The 23,091-nt window shown below is 37.5% G+C and overlaps 1 protein-coding gene across 1 annotated transcript; it reads right to left on the bottom strand.

Moving 5' to 3' along the window:
• Nucleotides 1-22,688, bottom strand: DIPK2A (divergent protein kinase domain 2A). Its single transcript, XM_028167999.2, has 3 exons — nucleotides 21,435-22,688; nucleotides 5,680-5,983; nucleotides 1-2,900 (listed from the first exon to the last, which is right to left on the bottom strand). The coding sequence occupies exons 1-3, from the start codon at nucleotides 22,089-22,091 to the stop codon at nucleotides 2,569-2,571; spliced, it is 1,293 nt and encodes a 430-aa protein (XP_028023800.2). The 5' UTR covers nucleotides 22,092-22,688; the 3' UTR covers nucleotides 1-2,568.
• Nucleotides 22,689-23,091: the final 403 nt, after the last annotated feature.

Genomic DNA, 23,091 nt, shown 5'->3' with positions numbered 1-23,091 from the left:
TGTGATTCTTAAAGTATTCTTTATTAAGATCATTAAAAGTTGTAGAAACAACTTTATATTATAAAGGCACAGGGAGACAGTTCTGATAAAATATTCAAATTAAGCAGTAACTTACAGTACAAAAGACAATTTTAATGCACATACAAACCCCAAATGTCTGATTCAAAAATATTTTACTGCGTCTATTAATGGGCAATGATTAAAAATATAAATTGCTGCTGTATAATAAATATCTGATAGTGAACATCTTGATAGCAAAGTGAACAAAATATTTATTGCTTTTCACATACATATTTTTCCCTGTAATTTTAAATTCCTAATTCTTTTACTATCTTCTCCTCAACTTTTCCAAAGATAAAAGAAATTACACATAATCTCATAGGGGAAATGGTAGTTATAAAAAACTACCTCAAGTTGCAATCACTGCTGGCAGTGTTTTCTCACTTCCTGTTCTGCAATCACAATCACTCTTCCAAAAAGTAAGATAAGTGTCTGCTAAACCACAGAAAGACAACTCCTCTAATGACTGGCATTCTAAGGTTTGTAATGAATACTTATCAAATATAAAAGGTGCTCCATTTTGAAAATGTGTATTTTATTTGAAGTTTTGAATAAGAGGCGAATGTTTGACAAGTAATTTTACCTACTCCCCTCAAAAGTTTTCCAAAGTTGTAAAAAGTCAGCTTAGTAAAATTTCCAGCACTTAAATATTTCTTTGAGGGCTAGTTGATATATGTAATGTAGTGATGTATAAAACTTAACTTCACAACAAAGAGATCTTACCCTTCTTCCAGTTTTTAAACTGGGATTAACTTTATTGATTTCCTCCTGCTCTTTTTGTAGCAACCCAGTTGTAGATGGTTACAGGTACAACTTCCATCACAACAGTAAAATAACGTGAAAGCATCATCCCAATTTAATGAATGCTCTTTCAACTTAAGAAATACCCACATTAAAGTCTTTGATAATCATTTTAAAGTTACTTAACCATATGTCATGTTCAGACAGTGTGTAGCAGCTAGTAATGTACCTGGCACAGAGTTGATGCTCAATAAATAGTTGCTGAATGAATGAAAAAGAAAAGAAAAACTTGGCTTTGGTTGTGCATATTTTAATCACTTTCTGATTAGAATAAGATCAGTCTAGAACTAAATACTGCACACTACACCAAACTTTGCGGTAAACAAAAGTTGTAATTTCAAACAGAAAAATATCACCTACGTTAGCAATAGATAGCCAATTTATAAATATATTGTAACTTTAAAATAAACAGCCCACAGAAATCTTACACGTTTAACTTTTATCCATATACTTAAATTTGATGTTTTTTATGGTTAACAATTGGGTAATGAAGATCAAGTTGGACAGACTGGCTAAACCTGTCTGCTTTACAGTAAGAATTATTAGTCCATCAATAAATAAAAAGTTATGATGCCATATTAAACTCAAACAATGACTACCACGTTGACTTTTGCAAAACTACCAATGAATAAAAGGTACGACATCTTTAAGTTACATATGTTTGGAAGCAGTAGCTTGACTTTTCAATGTAAAAGAATAATCAGGAAGATATGAATTTAATAATGACAGAGTTGAAGTACTGGGAGTAGGATAGTAAAAATAGGTAGGTGACCAATTTAAAAATCTAACCATAGGACTAGGTCTAATATTTCTTTGGCATATGCATTACTATCCTGGAATAGTTAGCATTTAAAAAATACTGGGTTTTTTTTTTTTTCCCTCAATCAAATTAACATCAAGGTATAGGTTGCTAGTATACTCTTAAAGCCTTTTAAGGGACAAAAATGACATTTTGCAACATATGCCAAAGTTCATGTTTAGTGTACACTTATAATTTATTGGCATAGAGGGATGTAACTGTTAAACAACCTTAAATGATCTCATGCAATGGTGAAAACACAGAAAGTGGGAAGAAATGTATTTACATAATAAAATATTCAGCTTTCTGAAAAAACAGTAAACCTGGGAATCCTGCCCTAACGGTAAATGTGTACCACACAGCACTGAATGAAAACTAGCCCAGATGTAAATGAATACCTATAGTAACCTGAATGTGTAAATTTAATTAAAAACATAAAAATGGGAAAAAAAAACCAAACCTACACATCAGAAGGAAAAAGTAGCCTATAAAACAGGCCAATCTAACTTGACATTCAAAGTGAATACAAGAGATTCACAAAATCATGATCATAATGCAAACTAAGTCAAGTACCAAGTACCCTTTGATACACAAGCCAACATAACTATCAGACTCATTTCCAATAGCTTAACAATACTCATTAATCCAGTCAGGCATTCAGGGGATAAAGCAGTTAACGATAGCTCAAGCCTCCAAAGTGTAAGAACAAACTTATTTGCAGAAGCATCATGTGATTTTTTGAAATTATGTCTTACTTTGATGGATGTTAACATTAAGATCTATCAGTGCAAGTTTATCATCCTCTGAATGTATCACCTCCAAATTTCATTTTTCCAGATAAGTTTTGGTGGTTTCGTTTTAGCCAGTGCTATTTAAATGAAGCAAAGCAAAGAAAAGTTCACCATAGACTACCTCACATTGTTACTTAATTGTGCTAGATATTCACGCAGTTCTTTTGCAGCCTGGAATCTGCCATAGCGCTTCTTTGGGTTGGCGCACTCATCCAGCAAGGCCTCCAGTCGGCCATCTTTGGCAATTTCACTTGGTGGATCATGAAGCAGTCCTCCAGAGGTGCCACGCCAGGTGGCATGTCTGGATAAGAGGTTCTGACAAACAGCATAATAATTGTGGTCCACAGTGGCACGAGCACAAAGAATTTCTTTTGAAAATGATAAGCAAGCTTCCTTATCACAGTCATCAAATTTGCTTTCATACCATACATCCCAATTTTCAGGTTTATCTGTGAAAAGGGAAAAAGGAGAAAGAGAAAAATACATTTTAAGAGTTTATTGTTTCCCAAAATGTAACATTTGACTAATTAACACAGTATTTGTTCTTAAAATTGTGTAACATTAAACATTTAAATATATTAATTTATACACAAATGTTTATTAGGAGTCCACCAATGCCAGGCAGAAGGATCAGACAAGGTCCCTGCTGCTAAAAGGTTCAGCGTAGAGTGAAACTCTCCATGATACAGAGAAAAGTGCCACACAGAAGTATGACATAGTGCGACGTGAGTGCAGAGGAAGCAGTACCTGTGCCTGGGGCTGCAGAAAGCTGCACAGAGAACAACTGATTTAGGGCTTGAAAGATAAGCAAGTCTGAAAAGCAAAGAGGGAAAACAGCATGCTAGGCCCAGGGTACAGTATGTAAGAAGGCATGGATTTAAGGGATTGGTCCAGCTGGTTCAGGAAACAATAAATTCACTGTGGTTAGAGCATGAGACAGATAACTGGGGAGGCGGTACAGATAAGGCTAGAAAATAGTCTGTACCTTGGATGGTCATGACCATGATTTGTCCAATAGAAATGTAAATCTGAGCTGAAGACTGGAGGGACTAAGATGGTCCAGGAAAAAAAGCCAGATTGTAGAAACATTTGAGACAAAAATTAACAGGGAAGTGTATGAGTAAAGTCTGAGGTTCTAACTAGATGACAAGACAGACACTATTAACATAATGTTAATATTTTATACATAAATACAGAGTAATATAAAGTAGCTGTGAGGTATTCAGTGGAAAGGTTCATTCAAGAAACTAAAAGGCCACTGTAGCTGAAGCATTAAGGGCAGTGGAGGGATGTTAAAAATGAAGCAGAACAGCTCCAAGTCACACAGATTGTTCTCTTGTAAGGAGTTCGAATTTTACTCGAAGAACCATGGGAAGTCATTAAAAGCATTAAGCAAAGGAGTGCTAAGATCAGATTTATGTTTTAAAAAAGGAACTACCTGAATAGAAGGAAACCAAAGGAGGAAAGAAGTTCAGAAAGTTGTTACTAATCAGTCACTTCACGAATTTGCCAATTGGGTGCTTGCAGATGGTAATGCAGTCTTCTAAGTCAGGTTTAATGGGTTGAGAAATGAATGGAGGCTGAGGAAGCAGAGACAGGCAGTAAGCAGTACTTTTAAAAATGCTGGGAAAGCAGAAAAGAATCTTATGCATACTTGTTTTGGGGAAGGTAAGAAAAATTGGATTTTATGGAGGAGGGTGGAAAGTTGAAGAAGATAACTGATGCAACAGTTTCTCAAGGAAGGATCTATTCTGTTTGAAAAAAATGAATGTGTATTGTTGTTACTAGTTTAGATGATAAAGGGAAGGACGTTGAGGGAGTTGCCACAACAAAATCACAATTTCCCTGTAAAGGTCATTTACAAGAGTTCAGAAAAGAGGGTGAATAACTAAATATGGCCTTTTGCAAAGTGTCTATTTAGACAGCCCTACCATGAGACATTTGAAAAGAATTAGCCAGAGCTAAAGTAGCACTGGAGCAATGCTCACTGTATGAAATGCGAGAATACAGAAGCTATATTGTATTCATTCAAGGTCAGGAATTAGTTGGTATAAAACTGTAACATGTATTCCAGGAATGCCCATATTAAAAAAAAATTACAAAAATATTATTTTTACGAATACTGGAATAAAAGTGTTTTAAAGTTTAGGCAAGTTGCACAACTCTGAATATAATAAAAACCACTGAATTGTACACTTTGAAAAAGAAAAGCATGGTGTAAGCTGCTACAACATTCACAAATGTAGGAAGAGATAAGTAGGAAATGAAGCACTCCAAAGCATGGCATCCACTCCCCATGAAAGGATCTACATGGCAGGTCAAGAAATGATCAGAAAGTAGTTTCGTGAGTATGGAATCAGATCAAGGCATTGAGAAAAATAAAGTATTTAACAAGATCAAGCTGATGTAAAAAATATAAACCTAATAGACTGCTGTTACATTCACTGCATTCCGTAGGTGCCACAAATTTTTGGTCTCTTCATCAACAGACCCCCATATGACACGAGGGGATTAAGAATACAAGACCTTCACCATGGAATAACAACCCTTCGGGATTTTTTTTTACTAAGTATGTTAGTTATAGAACTACAGGCTTTGTCCCTGAAACTTTAAAATTCCTATGACACTTAATTTTCAAAACACTTGAGCCATTCTGCCCACCTATCCTTTGAAGAGCTCATAAATAAACGGAGAGCAAAGTTTTGGACGAGACGTAATAATGTCAGACCAAAGTTAGAGATCTGCAGTGCTAGGAATCATCTAAATGGTTAAAAAGAAAAAAAAAAAATCACTGAAGGGACCTCACAGAACAATGAAACACAGAATATCACTGTAAGAGATTCCACAGAAAAATATGGACTCCACAAAAGCAGTATAGTCTCTCTTGTAGCCTTTAACTATATAAAAACTTAATTCTGCATTAGATCCTAAACCACAGCATAAAGCAGACAGTATGAAAAAGACATGTGTGTACACACACAAACACACACACACACAGAGACAGTATATCTGCATCCATTTGAACCTGAAAGATATTTTCTAAATAAGGACAAACTGTGACTAAGAGTACAAGTGTAAGTATAATAAATCAGTATTTGTTTACTGATACTGGTCAAATAAAACAAAGAAAGATGCAAGGTTGCCCTCTAAGGAGGAAATTAAAAGTTTGCTTCACATAAATGTACACATTATTTTGACATAGAGAACATCTAAAAGTTATATACTTACTTTGTCTAATTAACCTTTTGTCAGCAACCAAAACATTTTCAGCATCCACAATGATCACCTTTCCATCTCTAGGACCAACTGCAAAATTGTCAAAGCTGACGTCCAGGAGGTAGAGTGCAAATTCAAAGTCATTGTTTGTCAGCTGCTCTGCTATTTCCATTAATTGCCAAGCGAGGTCAACTCGTTTCTCCCATGGTGCATTAAAGTAACTCCACAGTTCTTCTCCAACATAATTTACAGCCACCATTCTTCCACAAGCTCCAAGATATTTTGCAAATGGCCAACCTTCATCAGATGGAAAACTCTACAAAAGAATTATCTTATTATAAGAGATTCTGATGAAGATATCCTAGGTCTACCCCAGATCCTCCGTAGGGATTTCTACTAGGCATGAGCTTGGATTTTCTTTTTATATTCAACAGTTCAATAGAGATCAACTTTTTTTTCTTTCTTTCTTGAAGTATAGTTGATTTACATTCAGTTATACATATATACACATTCTTTTTTTAAATATTCTTTTCCATTATGGTTTATCACAGGATACTGAATATAGTTCCCTGTGCCACACAGTAGGATCTTGTTGTTTATACATTCTATTTGTAATAGTTTGCATCTGCTAACCCCAAACTCCCAGTCCATCTCTCCCCCACTCCTTCCCTTCCCCTTGGCAACCACATGTCTGTTCTCAATGTCTGTGAGTAACTTTATTTCTTCTTTAACTCATACCGTTACCATGGACGTGAACATTTTTTAATAGATTACATCATAAAGCTAAAATAAAGTAAGTCTTTCTTATCAAAATCTCAGAACCAAACTGATCAACAAAACACAAGACACCTTCTTTATTACCAGATCTAAAACTATGTATGCTTTCCTTTACCTTTTTGACTCCTGTAAGTACAATCAACCAATCCTTTCTTCTGAATGAATAGGACTGTAGGCCTATTAGCCAGCAAGTGCTTACCAGGCACCAGGCACTGTGTTATGCTGGAAATAAGAGTGAACTACATAGTCTCTAAAATAAAAATTTTAGAAGAAAAAACATATACCAAACAAATAATTATGAGTGTGATAAGTGTTAGTTACTAAAAGGTGGGGCAGGTCCTAAGAAAGTCTTTAATAGGGGCCTTATCTAGTCCAGAGGAAAGCAGGCGTGGAATTCAAGAAGGATTCTTGGGAAGTATCTTCTATCTATACCCAAAGGTTGGTAAAGAGCAATCTGATAACCTACCAATGCAATCTCTACTGAAGTACCTCTGGTCCCAAGTTAGTCTTGCTTCCCTTTCCAGTGCCATCACATTGTCTATTCACCTTAAACCCAACTTCAAAATTATTTATTCTCCTAATCTTGGCAAGATTTTCTAATGGATTTTATAACTACTAGGAAGATTAACAACCTAAAACAAAAATCTTCCAGGATCATGAACAAGTCATTTTCAACCTAAGTAAAATGGCAGGCTTATTCTAAGGTACTCACTCTCCACAGCTAAAACACCCAACTACAAGATGAGCAATGGAGTGCAAAAGGGTGAGAAGTATTGTTTTAAACAACTTTTTAGAAGATCACATGACCAGAGGTGTTTTTTAAGAGACATTTTTCAGTCTAGTACCTTTCCTTAAGTTGGGGGAAGAAATTATATAAAGATGATGTTTACACAAACTTCAGGGGAAACAAAGCAAAACACTACAGAATATAAATGTAGCCTACTTCTATTGCTAAAAATTGAACAATCTACATACAAGAGCTGGAGATGAGGCTCTTCTTGGGCCTCTCAAGAAAAGTAAGTAATTTTACCCTGAGCTTTTATAAAATTGACAAAACTCAATAATACCCTTACATTAAAACTTTTATCAACTTTAAAACAAAAAAGATTTTTAGAACCAAACTTCATCCATAATTACCTATGTTCATTTGTGTTTCCTTTCAACTCTATCAATGTACAATAACTGTATTTGTTCTTGGTACATATACCTTTTTTTTCTTTTAAATTTTAAGATCTGGAGTTTTGTGATAAAATACTAATTATGTAAATTAAAAATTTAGATATGATAGTATGAATCTTTAAATATAGTAAATGAATTGATTCAATTTTGTTCAGAGACAATATCTACTGATTCTTTAATAATCAGAGGAAAGTACATTTTTAATCTTATTACCTGAGATTTTAAAATTTCTTGTGGGCAATGGGAAGAGTGACAGATTGCTCACGTCCAATGTGACATGCAAAAACTGCTAACCACATGTTATTTTCAACCTTTCCTCCCAACTTAAAATACCTCCACAACCTTGAAAGTTTATTTAGACAAAATGATTACAAAAGATTTAACTATTTCCCAGAAGTATTCATGTATAAAACCTGACATATAAATGAAAGCACTGAAAATAAGTAAATATGTGAGATTACATAGTTTTGTCGTGCAAAAAGTAAACGAAAAAACTCCTCCATACACTATTGGTATATTATTCACATGCCATATTGTAGAACAGATACAAACATATCTTTGTGAAAATAAAATGGTCTTTGACAACAGGAGAAAAGGGAACCCTGCCAACCTCTGCACATGTACAAATGCCTCCTTGTTTTTGGAGGCTTTCCAACTGGCAAACGACAGTCAGATATACACTTCATTACTCAAGTCCCTCATGGAAGATGATAAAATATATGAACAAATGTCATACTGAGCAACTTTACATTCATACAGTAATTTCTGACAACGTTAATTGAAATCCTGTTATACCTCATTTTAAGAAGAGCACTACAATTCTTTCATACAGTTTGCTACCTAATCTTTTGGAAGAACTTTAACAAATGAATCCACATCACTTACTCATGAGAAGAATGTTCATTGTGTAGTCAAAATAGTCAGACTTCATTAATGAGAACAGAATTCTATTCAGCATTCTATTGAAAATGCTTCAAGGAAGCCAAAATATTTATAATTTGTATTTAAAACAATTCTGGCTTAGAATCAAATTACCATGATGAAGGAGAGTTTGAGAGACAAACTTTTAAGAGGTTACTGCTTGGATTTATTAAATATATCAAGCAATAAGAAACACAACTTCTGACTTCCTGACTACCCAACTCCCACAGTGCACAAAACACAGTAGCTAGGATAAGAAGTATACTGCTGAGGTCCACATTTTTTTTCTTTAAACAAAATCTTAAAATCAGATTTTCAAACTGTGTAGCACAACAGGCACACAATTTAAAGTAACCTGAAATAAAATGCGTGTATTTCATTTTTATTTCTATTTTTACTTAATTTTTTTTTATTGAAGTATAGTTGATTTACAATATTGTGTTAGTTTCAATTATAAAGCACAGTGATTCAGTTATACATGTATATCCTTTTTCAGATTCTTTTCCCTTATAGGTTATTACAAAATATTGAGCATATTTCCTGATGCTATACAGTAGGTCCTTGTTGGTTATCTATTTTATACATAGTAGCGTGCACGTGTTAATCCCAACCTCCTAATTTATCCCTCCCCCCCTTCCCCTTTGGTAACCATAAGTTTGTTTTCGAAGTCTGTGAGTCTCCTCTTGTTTTGGAAATAAGTTCATTTGTATCTTTTTTTTCTTTTTTAAAGATTCCACAAGCAATATCAATATGACATTTGTCTTTCTCTGTCTGGCTTACTTCACTTAGTATGATAATCTCTAGGTCCATCCATGTTGCTGCAAATGGCATTATTTCATTCTTTTTTATGGCTGAGTAATATTCCACGGTGTATATATACATCTTCTTTACCCATTCGTCTATTGGTGGACATTTAGGTTGCTTCCACATCTCGGCTACTGTAAATAGTGCTGCAACGAACACTGGGGTACGTGTATCTTTTTGAATTTATGGTTTTCTCTGGATATATGCCCAGGAGTGGGATTGCAGGATCATATGGCAACTCTTATTTTTAGTTTTTTAAAGAACCTCCATACTGTTCTCCATAGTGGCTGCACCAATTTACATTCCCACCAACAGTGTAGGAGAGTTCCCTTTTCTCCACACCTTCTCCAGCATTTGTTTGCAGATTTTTTGATGATGGTCATTCTGACTGGTGTGAGGTGGTACTTCATTACAGTTTTGATTTGCATTTCTCTAATAATTAGAGATGCTGAGCATCTTTTCATATGTCTTTTGACCATCTGTATTTCTTTGGAGAAATGTCTACTTAGATCTTCTGTCCATTTTTTATTGGGTTGTTTGGTTTTTTCTGATATTGAGCTGTGTAAGAAAATGTGTGTATTTTACAGGATTATTTACTACTGAAAAAATGTTTACAAACACTTTTCATGTGAAGGAAAGAGTCTTTAAACCTGGAATGGTTTAAATTCTAATTGGATTGGAGGCACTCCAATTAACTGTTCAGGGCTTTTCATCAGGCTTGAATGTATATGTCATAAAGTGTAGTATGTGAAGTTTTTATAACTATTAGTTTAAGATTACACAAAGGTACATAATAGTTACAAAACAATATATTTACTACTCTATTACTGTATTTTTTTATATTGAGTGGGTGACTACCCAAAGAAAGTCTACAGAGTATTACTACCAATTTAAAAATTAAAAATGGAAATTTAAGTATCACGTCAAACATGCTTAACTCTAAGATTTAAAGCAACATTAAATGCCTTCACTGTTAATTTACATAATAAAAAGTACTGTGAATATGAAACCTAAGATAAATCATCATGTCTAGGTATCTTTTAGCTTAAAGCCAAGGTTTCAGAAACAAACAAAACCACTAGGATCATCTTCATTTTATGAGAAAATAAAATGAAGGTGACATAAAACATATATAATCAATAAAGAAAAAATTTTAATATTTTATACTCTTTAAGGTATATAATATTTCATAAAATTTCTATATTTAAAGGGTAAAACAGTATATGAGCAGAATAATGGACTTGATATCACAAGTCTAGCTTTTGAGTTCCACCTTCACCTCTGCATCTCACTAGCTGTGTGATGGTGGCAAAGCCAAAACTTTTTAGAGCTTTAGTCTCTTCCTCTGTAAAACTGGAATAATATTTGCCCCATATTCGTCAGGGCAATGTAAGATCAAAGAAAAAAGTATGAAATGTACAATTTACTACTGCTTTATAAAGAATTGCTTACCAAAACATTTTTATACTTCCTGTTTAAATCTTCCTATTTATGTAAGTCCAGACATTCATCAATAGAGATGCTTGTTTGCAAACCGCCTACTGAAAGGCATCTACAAATAATGAACACCTTCCAAACGTAGCCAAGAACGACTAAACTAGAAATCTATCTTCACTGTCCTCTAGTAGTTTTTAATTTACAAAGGAATGTATAAATTAGTTACCAAACTTTAAAAAGGCTCAATGCTATGAGAAATGTATAGGGCACCCACAAGCACTAAAAATATAAAAAATTTAAAACTTGGTAATATGTATAAACACAGCATTGTAATTTGATTTTCATTTATAATAGGTAAGCACCACAAAGTAAATTCTAAATGCTGATATAACTATCACCTATCTATTGATCAAAACCAAATGTCACGACACTTTCTGTGACCAATAAATGGTCATGTGAAATCTAAGAATTCTAGATTTGGAGGGTACCTGAGTTGTAAATACAGTTCAACTTTATCAGCATAGTTTAAGTGATTTGCTTCAAGTCACACAGGTAGTTACTAGTTTAAGTGATTTGCTTCAAGTCACACAGGTAGTTAAGAGGTGAACTCAGGCTAATACAACCCCTCAATCCAATATCCCTCTGTTTCAGAAGTTTTCAGATTTTGGAACGGTTACAGTACGTATATTTCATACTCATATTATGCAACGCCTCAAGGAGAGTCTGGGGTAGCACCTCACAAGAAAACATATTACAGTGCAAAAATACTATAAGCTTATTCATCCTAAGAGGGATAAAGCACATAAATTACCTCGTGTTTTCACATTTGTTTGTTTTTAATTTGACGAAACCTACTTTTCTTCAGATTTTTAAATTTGGAATTACAGATAAGGGATTGTAGGTCAACCCACATTTCATTGAGTACTACAAGCAGCTGGAGTAAAAGGCAGTGAGACAGTTACTGTGGAATGAAAAAATACAAATCTTGAATTAAAAAATCCTAGATCTAGCCTAACTCCATCATGAAATGTTAAGTAAAGAGCTGTAAATAAAACATTGTCCCTATTCTAAGGAAGGCTTTTTAGCCTGAGTTAGGAAGACGATTATTAAACATGTATAAGTAATAAATTATGGAATTTGTTGCAAATCACAGAAAAGTATACAATATGTTGAGAAAGAAGAGTAGGGACCTATTTTAGATGGTGTGGTAAAGGGCAGTCTCTCTAAGGAAGTGCTACTTAGGGAGAGATCTAAAGGATGAGTATAATATTACGTAGACTGGGGATGAGGCAGTTTAGAATGTTGGAGGCATATGTTAGAGCCAGAAACTGTCCTCTCAGAACTGAAAAAAATCCAAAGCAGCTGCAGTGAAATGAGGAGGGAATTGCTTGAGGTAATGGAGTCTGGAGAGAGAGGTAGGGATCAGATCACGTTGGGACTTACAGAACAAAACACAAACTCCTCAACATGGTCCACATGCCATGAAAAAACAAAGTATGTGTCCAAGCCTTAACATTCAGAAACATCTTACTTACTGGAGTTAGTCAATATCCTGTGGTATATAACATCATTCCGAAAAACAAGTTTTTACAATATTACAATATCCTTTAATCAATAGCCATTGTCCTACCAGATTAATTAGGTCATTTTATTCTATTATATCAGAACACAGTCCCCAAAAAAGGAGATATGGGATGTATAAGAAAAACTGATAGAACAAAGTAAGGTCAACTCTAAAGAGTTTGTGTTCTATTATCTTTTTCTCTCCTTACATGACCAAAAGTAGAGTTTGCATACTAAGTTTAAAAGATCCGAATTCCTTTCATACAAAAAACATAAAGTATTTTATAGCCATTTATTATCTCACAACATTCCATTAAAAGGAATATAACTTTGCAGTTCGCCTAAGAAGGAAATGTGTTACAAGACTGGCTCTTTTTTTTTAAAGGAGAAAATTCCTAGTAAAAAGACACTGACTTGAAAAAAAAAATCCATTAACAGTCAAAACATGCAATCTAAAATCTAGTTAATAGGTTTTCTAAAGAATTGGCATTTCTACACGTACACGCAAATTTAAACTTGAGAACATTTTTAGAAAGTAAATTATTAAAAGCATAGAAAATGCTTAAAGGTTCAATTTGAGCTTCAAAATTATTTTTAAAAGCCAAAATTTGAACAAAATCCCATTGTAGTAACGCATGTTGTAACAGCTGTTCATAGAGATTAGTCAAATGCGCTGGTGACAGACTAATGTGTTCACAGTTTTGTGAACTGTCTGGAGGGAAAATATAGTAAAATTACTGGGATGATTTAATGGTTACCTAATTTTTGATAAAATTTCTCTAAGACCTCAGCTTCTCAATTTATACTGCCCAATAGTGGCCAAAATCCATTGCAAATACTGTAGAATCTTAATAATCTCAAGATTTTCAAGTCACAGGCTATGTTCCATTTATTTCATTAAATAATTTTCTGAATGCCATTTCCACCCACCTAGAATTCCAACAATATTAAGCAATGCCTTGAAAATAGCATGGTTGTGTTATTTCACTGAATATCATGTCCAACAGCTGTATCTAAAATTGGAAACTAACGTCAAAACACATCAAAAACAAAAAATCTACCAAGTTTAACAGAAATAACTCATCTTTTAGAATGAGTAGCTTAAGAAATGCTCTCCCACACCAAAAAAAAAAACAAAACAAATTACTTGGCCACAAATTGTAAATGTAAAATTTTAAATATATAAATATTTAACTATCTCAACTGACCCTTTCTTACCTCATGAGAACCAGCAACTGTGACCCATGTTTCTAAGTTGAAAGATATACCTAGAAACACTATACTCAAATATTTACTTTCAGTAAAACAAAATGTCAAATAAAGAAAAAAATAAAAAGATATAAGCAGCTTCTTTTGGACCCAATAACCTACATTACTTTCTTTAGTCAAGACCTGATTTCTTTAAAAAGTCTGCCAACAGAACAATACTAACTTCCCCCCTTCCCTTTAACTGAATTAACACAGCCCTTCAGAAGTAAAGCAAAATACCTGCTAGGAACATACTATCTCTGCATTAAATACTTGGTGCCTGGTTTTAGATTTGTATTCCTGTTGTCTTAACTTTATCATAGCCAAAACAAAACTCTTGGTTCCCCCTACTCCAACAGCCATTCCTTCTCTGGGCTTCCTCATCAACAGTTGCTCGGACCAAAAACCCTGGAGGTATTTTATTTTTCTCTTTCCCTCATACTGTAACCCATCCCAACCATCAAGTCCTGTCAGCTATTTCTCCAAAACATATTGGGTCTAACAGCTTTTCATAACCTCAACTGCAACCACCTTTATACAAACCACCAAGCTTTCTCCTACAAACCAGTGCAAAAGCCTTTCTGATTGATTCCTGTCTTATTTCTTATAACCCATTCTCCACAAGTCAGGCCCGACTAAAAACACTTCTACTGTTTCCCAGTGCTCTGAAAACAAAATTCTAAACTCATTAAGCATGTTTCCAAGGCCATACAGGATATGGACGTTGCCTACTTCTATGATCTTGTGTTCTACCATACTTTGCTACTCTCATGCTTGATCCTGTTGGGGCCTCCGAATTTGTCATACCTCTTGCTTAAAAACACTCTGCCCTCAGAACTTTGCACCACTGGCTTTTTCTCATCATTCGCACCTCAGCTAAAATGTCACTGAATTCTAACCACCAAATTTAAAATTCTATCCCCAATCCAATTCTCCATCATAGGAATCTTTTCATAGTATGTAAAATCTAAGATTACCTTGTTCTCTATTTGCTGCCCACATCTAATGCCCCAGAAAGCAAAGACTGCACAAACTGTGCCCTGGCGTGTCATCTTTACTGTACCCTAAGGGCATATAGGTCAGTTCCCAGTACTACGGGGCAATGTTACAGAATTCCTGTCAGATCTTTTCAGTTCATAGTTAAAATTCCAAATGAGCAAATTATGAAGACCCTGAAACATCAAACTTACCTCAAATAATAAATCTTTTAACATTCTATCTCAGAGTCTAAGAATGTCTAGAAATAACCCAGACTTAACCTCTAGTTTTAAAATTATCATTCATCAATGTACTAAACAAAATTATTACGCTTAATAATGATTTACAGAGAAAAATTAAACTATTTGCTTTGTATTAGTGAATCCTTACGAAAAACCATGTTTCATACAATATTCACTCTATTCATCATATGGGACAAATCCCTAACCCCCTTTTAATTACTATTCCAAAAAAACTACAGCCTGAAGCAGTAGCTACATAGGTATTTATGATGTGTGTATGTGTACGTAAGGGTGGTGACATTTGAACATTTGCCACAGGAAGAGTAAAATTTACATATTTCTAAGATATCAACACTGTACTAAGGAAGTTTACTATAGATGTCTAAAAATGGAATAAGCTGATTTGCAAAGTAATAATATACTGTAAAAAACTTCACAAATAAGGGTATTTTGCGTATATTATCTGAATAATCCTATCTCCTTTAAAATAATCCTTTCGATCAGTATTAACATTCCCATTTTACTGAATAAAAAACTCAGGGTCTGAAACATTAAGTGACTTGTTCATTGCCACCCAACAACTTTGTGGTAGTACAGAACGCTACCTCAATACTGTCCTCACCACACCTCCTGGGCCCCCCCAAACCCCCACCTCCCAAATCTACGGGCAAAATCCCATTTATCCTCAGAATTCAATTCCTCTGTGAAATCTTCCCTGGTATCCATTCTTATGAAGATACACCCAGATGTCCCTCCCTAAATGAGTCACCTGACAGGGTGCACAATATCCTTTTTTTTTGTAGGGCTTATTATGATAGCATAATAACTAATGGTAATCAGCCATTTATATACCTACCTCCTACACAGCTAAGCTACTTAGTAGCTGCCTAGAAAGAAGGTTTCAATCCAAATGCCTTATAACAGACTATTTAGCAAATGAGGAAACAAAATTCAGTTCCTCTGACTCTAAGTCCAGGGCTATGTAAGTCCAAAGAGCTTCCAGGTATTTTACAGATAACTTCCTCCTATAATCTACAAAAAGACATAAAAATTGGATAAAAAATTTGATTACATAATTTAAAACCTTTCAAGGTCTATGACCAGGATGAATAACTATCCTCATCTTACACCAATAATTTACAGTCTCAAGACAGTTTATGATCATTTACTAAAGTTCATTGCATGGATAGGAAAAATGCAGGGCTTATATTCTAAGGCCATGTTAGTTTAATAGATACAAAATGAGTGAAAAGTAAAGAAAGAAAACGTGTCAGCATTCTGTGAAGAGTCAGCAGCAATAAGTGCAATATAGGAAGTAGACCAGAGACATAAGCCAGAAAATAAGAATAAAAACCAGCCTGATGAGCCACTGAGAAACTGACCACCTATGTCCAGAAAGTAGATCCCCCAAAAGTAAGCTTTCTACCCCCCACCAACATATGTGAGGAATATGTGCTGATGCAAGCAATGGAAATACGAGGGAAAATAGTTCAAAGATTAGACAAAAGTACAGAAAGGATCTCAGAACTAATAATAGTCAAAAGATATAAACATATCCAGAAAATAGGCTAGGGTGTCAAATGATTTTGCTCCACTGATCTGGAAGTGGTGCTTTCCTATGGGTGACTGTTTCTATAATCTTTCCAAAATAAAAGTCTCCTTCTTTTTTGGACCTGAGTTACACAGATTTTATTGTTTGCTTTGTCAAGAAGCACAATCAAGTGTCAATGAAACCTCAGATAAAAAGCAAGAAAAACAGGAAAAAAAAAAAAACCCTCTAGATTTAAGCTCATTCATTTATTAGATAAAAAGTGCTCTACTCAGGACTACCTAGTCAGAACCATCTCTGAAACCTAAATCGGGGAGTGCAGGAGTACGGTTACTGCAGCAGCAGCCAGGAGGAGAAAAGGAGGTAACCCCTTAAACTGTGGCTTGAAAAGAAATTCCCGTGACAAAGTCTGGAACATCCTTTCTAGGTGCCAATACCCCACAAGACCCTTAGCTACCTTTAGCTCCAGATTTGTTTCCTTTAAAGGCAGTCTCAAATTTTGATTTGTTTTAATCTGATTTCATGTGTGTAAAAATTTGAGGCTAGGAAGACAAGCTTGAAACAGGACTATCTATCCTGGCCTCCAAACCATAGTAGGGATCAAGTACAAAAACCCCCAACCCCCTTTTATATGAGCTTAAACCCACCAGTTAAAATCAAGCTCAGAAGAAGAATAATTTCTCAAGTCGAGAGTTTGAGAGTCACAGGATGTTGGGGCTGAAAAGAATTTAATCCAGTAGTCTCACTTTATAGCTAAGTAAAGGGAGTCCCATAAAAAGTTTATCAACTGGTCCAAAGTAAGACAATTAGATAAATGGCCATAATCTTCTGTTTACATCAAAAACTGCATCTTAGTGCATCTTAAAAGTACATTCTTTTCCTATAGAAATTATTTTTAAGGACAAAAACAACAACATTCACTCAAAGTTTAATTATAAAATCCATCTTGTAATGTAGGAATGGAATAAATCAGTGTAATTAAAGATACGGTTGATATTCAGAATCATAACTATTTTTAAGGTGATTCATATTCCAAACAAGCTTCAAAACCACTAATCAAATGCATTGGCTAATTAAGTCACTTATTTAATATCTAAGCACTCTAATTATTGAGTGCTTACTATGCATGAGGCACTACATAAAATGCTTTCAATGTATTATGTCATTTACAAGAATAGAAATGAAAAGTTTAAAATCTATAGCTTAAACAATGATACTTACACACTGTAAATATTAAGGAAATCCCATTAAAACCATGATTCAGAAAATTTAAGACAAAGTTCTACAAATATAATAAAACAAATTCCCACCTCCTTGCCCCAAACAACCAAGAGCTTGCTTATTTCTATAAACAAGACCATCTTCACTATCTCCAAGTCATAACGTCAGAGAGACAGTTTGGGCCTCAGGAAATCCAGACAGCATTTTTCTCCCTTATACACACAATTTTTATAAATTCAAGGATAAGTAAGTACAAATACTGGTAGAAATTTTATCAGTAACAGAAAATATCCTGCTATCTTGCCAAATACTTCAACACCTCAATTTCTGACTATTCCAAAAATTCCATAGGAATATTATATAGTTCCTCTCCACATTTTTTTCTGGTAAGATTAGCATACTTGTAATTAAAATATACCTCTGGGTGAAGTAAAAATGTGAAGAGAAAAAGTAGAAAATAAAGATCCCAGTTGGTCAGTGCTAATGTATAGCAATATAAATGATTTTCATGTAAAAAAAAAAAAAAAAAAGATCCTAGCATTATCTTGTTGCTTGATGCTTATAAAAATTTTTTAGAAGATAATTCTATGGCAGAACAACTTTCCTTAGAATTAGATAACCTGCTGAAGGCTAGTGAAACTATCTAACAATGGGAAGAGAGTTGTACTTCTGTATCATTTCATATTGGGAAATCAATACTACAAATCTGTATAGCCTTACATAGGTAAGGTATGTCCATAACATATCTTGCAGACATGTAAGACCATTCATGGCTCCTTTCAAGGCATAACAGAAACTTCAGTTTGTTACTGTTTCTTAAAATCAGAAGATGCATGTTTAATGGGTTAAATTAATATACACTTTTCAGTTTTTTCTTTAGTACCTTATCAAAAGAGATTTTTAAATGTTTATTTTTGGAAGCATGTTTCCTACATTGGAACTTTTCTTAAGAATCGTTTGATGAATTCAATCCAAAAGACTTTTTCTCTCAAGTAGTTAATCTGGGGGCAATATAAGAAAAATCTAGTTTGTTATCAACTGTCCAAAAATTCAATAAGTAGCTCCCTCTCCTGGAAAAAAAAAAAAACAGAAAAGAAAAAAAAAAGCAAGTTCCTCTTCAAGCTGTAAAACACACACTTGTACCCTTAAAAATATTTTTTAAAAATACATGAACCCCAAAATATATAGAGAGCCAAATCTGAGTGAGTTTTTCTACCATTATCAATTAATATCCTAATACTACCATAAACAGCTATTAACAGTTTCACAGAAACCTGTATAAATACTAAAATTGTGTATGTCTGTCTAGCTAACAAAAAGTAATGAACATCATGATGTGACTTAGTGTATAACAATCTTTGTACTTGACCAAAGAATTCTGAGATTCCTTTCACTTCAGTGGTTTTATACTGTCATCAAATTTTAATTATATTGTTCATACTTAACTCATTAGTTTTTACCAAAGATTAAGTGGTTCTGTAAAGTAAGTAGCAGCTCCATGAAGATCTTTTATTTAAAAATAAGTCTTCTTATTCTACTTGTTTGTTCAACAGTTTTTAAAAAAATACCAATGACTGACTGGTATTAAAGACCCCAAATTTATATTTCACACAGCATGTAAACAGCTATAGAACTAAATTAAAATTTCAAGTTACAAATATCACAGTCAACAATGTTGATACATATATTTCCTCACATACTGAAAACAAACTCTTAACCTATAACCCACCTAGCCACCTGCTCACTGCAATTGTGTCAAGTAAGCTTAAATTACAAAAATATAACTGATTTTTTAAAAAAGTTTTTTATCACTAAAGATGAAAACAGAAGAAGAAAAAGTTTAAGCGAAGAGTTCATCAGAAAACAAGATATACGTACGTACACACTTGACTGTCTCAACTATAAAGTAAACTGAAAATACCAAGACAACTTCAAGCTTCAAAAACATCTAGGTTTCCCAAATAAAGCAGATTTACCTTAGTGCAAATCAAATGTCAACGTTTCTCATATTAAAATGCCATACATTTATAGAACTGGATATACAACGTTCTTAAAATATTGGTTCTAATGTAAGTAGAATTAACTGATAAAAACCTTTCAATATGCAGCCACTATTATAGTTGCAGAAAATGTATATTACTAAGATAGCTCTTTACTAAATTTTTGGGTCCCAGAGAATTTGAGAGACTATCTGCCTAGCAAACCATACTGCTACAGCTTTCTCCAGGGACTAACCTTGCTAACATAAACATCTATTTCTCAAAGAGAAAAAGCAGCTTAAATGGAAAAAAACTTTCAAATCAAATGTACGTATCATAAGTATGGACTTAAACTTTAGAGGCTGACTAGTTTTGGAACTACCGAATAATGTAATTTCTTCGAGGAAAGTTAAACCAGTTTTATATACCATTCACTGTTAAAGAGAGCACCATTTAATATACAATCTGTACTTTAAATGACCCGTTACATACATCCTACGACGACTTAAAATTTACTACGGTTTTGTTGGAGGCAAAGTACTTATTTTGTGTTAAAATTATTTGGCTGAACTAATCAAACGATGCTGGTTTCTCTTAGTTAAGCTGGGCAGCGGAGAACTTGAGAAAAGCCAGCAATATAAATGAATACTGCACATTCCTATTCATGCACTTTAGATTAAAAAAAAATGCACCCCTGTAAAACGCCCCCAGCCATCAGCGACATTCTTAGCAGCGCCGAAAGGGCGTGAAGTATTCAAAATTACTTGTGATTAATTTTACGTCATGTTTTTTTCCCCTTTGTATTTGAAATACAGCACAACTGGTATGGAAAATGAGCAAGGTAACTTTCCCTGCGGTTATCAGGCTAGATCAAAACCCCAACAGTTGCAACCACTATCCAAGGACACTGCACTAAAGGCGAGTGGGAATGTGGATAAACTCAGCAACTTTTCCCAAGGTAAACACAGCTTTGAGAGGTTTTGTTTTCTTTTTGGCTGCCACCACCGGTAAAAAGATCCCAACCTACTCCCCTAAAAGGCTCGTTTGGTTTCAAAATAAAGTCACGAAAGAACCAATAAGTCAGCTAGAAGAGAGATGACTCTCCTTTCCCAGTTTTCTAGCCCTGGCCTAACATTTCACCTTCCTGCAGCCAAATTACCGCATGAATAGAGCAGGTCACAGGCTCAGGATGAAAATGTCCGTCTTGGCCTTAAAAGCCTCGCAGCCGCAAGTCCAACGGGCCTTACTTTTTCCTCTTTCTAATCCCACCCAAAGCACGGCTCGCAGACTGACCCCACCCCGGACCCCGGTCCCCATTCTCTGACCTCATCCTCCCGAGTCTGTCCCCAAATTGGCGGCCCCAGTGACGTGCCAGGTGAATGAGCTAAGGAATAAAACAAAGACTTTGGGGCCGAAGTGAGGCCAGCCGCGCGGGGTGCTGAAGACGAGACCAGACGCGGTACACAAACACTGGAGAACTAAGAAAGGTCCAAGGGCTCGTGAACACACTGCGCCGCGGAAGCGCAAGCCCCGGCGGATCAAAGCAGAAAGGCAGGGAGGAGAGCCGAAAGAAACTCGGCGGAGAGACATTTTGCGAGCGTACAAGACGCGCTCCCTCTGGCGTTGAAAGATCCGCAGTCAGACCCGAGATGCGCCCGCGCCCAGCTGACAAGAGCAGACTCTCCAGCAGCCGGGTGGCCCTCCGCGATCCCTCACAGTGCCAGGGGGCCCCCCAGCGCCGCCCCCTCCCCACGTCCGCCGCACAGGGTCCTGACCCGGCGACGGGCGCGGGCGGGGCCGCTTCTCAGGACTCCCGTTCCCCCGGCGGCCCTCCCGGCAGGACGCCCCCCGCCCGGTCTCCGCGCCTACCTGTAGCACCAGCGGCTCGGGGTTGAAGGCCAGGGTCAGCAGCAGCTGCATGCGCTCCGAGTCCTTGAGGTTGCGGAGCAGGAAGCTGCCCGAGTCCTTGGTCTCGGCGTAGCGGCGCACCAGGCGGTCGAGCAGACGCTGCGAGGGGCAGTGCACCAGGTCGGACCAGCCCTCCACCGCCTCCGGCGTGAGCAGCCGCACGTCGCCGTTGAGGCGCGCGAACTCGGTGCGGGGCATGGCCTGGAGCAGGTCGCAGCGGGGCCGGCCGGTGGCCCGCTTGCAGATGCTCTGGTCGAGCTGCGCCAGCTCGCGCTGCGAGCCGAGGCGCTTGAGGACCACTCGGCGGCGGCCGCCCTCACGGGGCTCGCCGTACTGCGCGAAGTAGACGTTCTTCACGTTGAGGAAGTCCAGCAGGCGCAGGCGGCCCCACGCCTCGAACACCACCTGCCCGTTGAGGAAGCGGCGGCACCAGCTCGTACCGAAGCACGCCGGGCACTTATTGAGCTGCAGGAAGCGCCGGTCGGCCAGCTCGTTGCGCTGCCAAGAGGCGAGCAGCGACGGCGAGTGCAGCACCATCAGCACCAACAGGCTGCCCAGCGCCGCCAGCTTCAGCGAGCGGGACAGGCGGCCCAGCTTGGGGGGCACCAGGCGCCACATCCCGCCCGCCGCCCGTCCGCCCGCACCCGGAGGGCGAGGGCACCCCCGGGGCGCCCCCGCCGCGCCGAAACCCGGAGAGTGACTGGCAGGGGCCCCCGGGCGAGAAAAGGAGCGAGGGCGCAGGCTGGGGCTGAAGGCGGAGTAGGTGTGTTGAGAGAGAGAGAGAGACGGGGAGCGGGAAGGAGCCGACCGGAGCAGGCTGCGACTTCTCCCAGTCACTAGTCTCCACAACTCTCGAGCTCCCTCCTCCGAGCTCCCCGCCCTCCGACTCCGGCGGCGCCTCCTCCAAGCCAGTCAAGTTATACAGCAGCGGGAGGGGGAGGGAGCGCGGGGACCCGACGGCCGCGCGCCCGCGTCCGCCCGTGTGCGCGCACGCGCTCTTCTTGTTTGGGGCGCGAAAGCTGTTGCGCCGGTGGCCGCCCGTCGAGCGAATGGGGTCTCTAATAAGAGGAAAGGAGGGACTCACGGAAGGGGATGAGAAGCTGGAATGTCTCACATCGAAAAGTAGCAACAGTGTAGGAAGGTGGGAAGGATGAGGTGCCCCCGCGTCCCTGACGCCGCATGCCCCAGTTCGTGCGCGCTGGCTCTCCTGAGGGAGGGAGAGGGGGGCCGGGGGGCGGGGCTGGCAGGGCGGAGCGAGCGCGTCGCGCACCGCCCGGAAAGCGTAAGCGCGGCCTCCCAGGGGCGGCTTTCGGGGGGGGCGGGGGGCGGCTCCATGGGGGCGGAGCTCGAGCTTTTTTGGAGGCGGGGTAAACTCGCGAGCTCCTGTGCTGAAATTACTTTTAGCAACAGTTACTCTTTTATGATTGTTGACTTTTACTGGGCCCTGTTTTTGGCCATTGTGGAAACAGTCTTATAAGGGGGAAAAAAAAAAAAAATAGGAACTGCGGAAACCTATTGCAACCCCTTGCCTCCGCCTGTCGCGCGCGCGCGCGCGCGCGGGCTGGAAGCAAGGTGGGCGGAGCGGCGTGCCCCCCCCGAGCCTTATACGGGTGGGGCG

This window comes from Balaenoptera acutorostrata, chromosome 4, assembly GCF_949987535.1.
Source record: "Balaenoptera acutorostrata chromosome 4, mBalAcu1.1, whole genome shotgun sequence".
Taxonomy (NCBI): domain Eukaryota; kingdom Metazoa; phylum Chordata; class Mammalia; order Artiodactyla; family Balaenopteridae; genus Balaenoptera; species Balaenoptera acutorostrata.
This window is presented reverse-complemented; position numbering and strand designations above follow the sequence as displayed.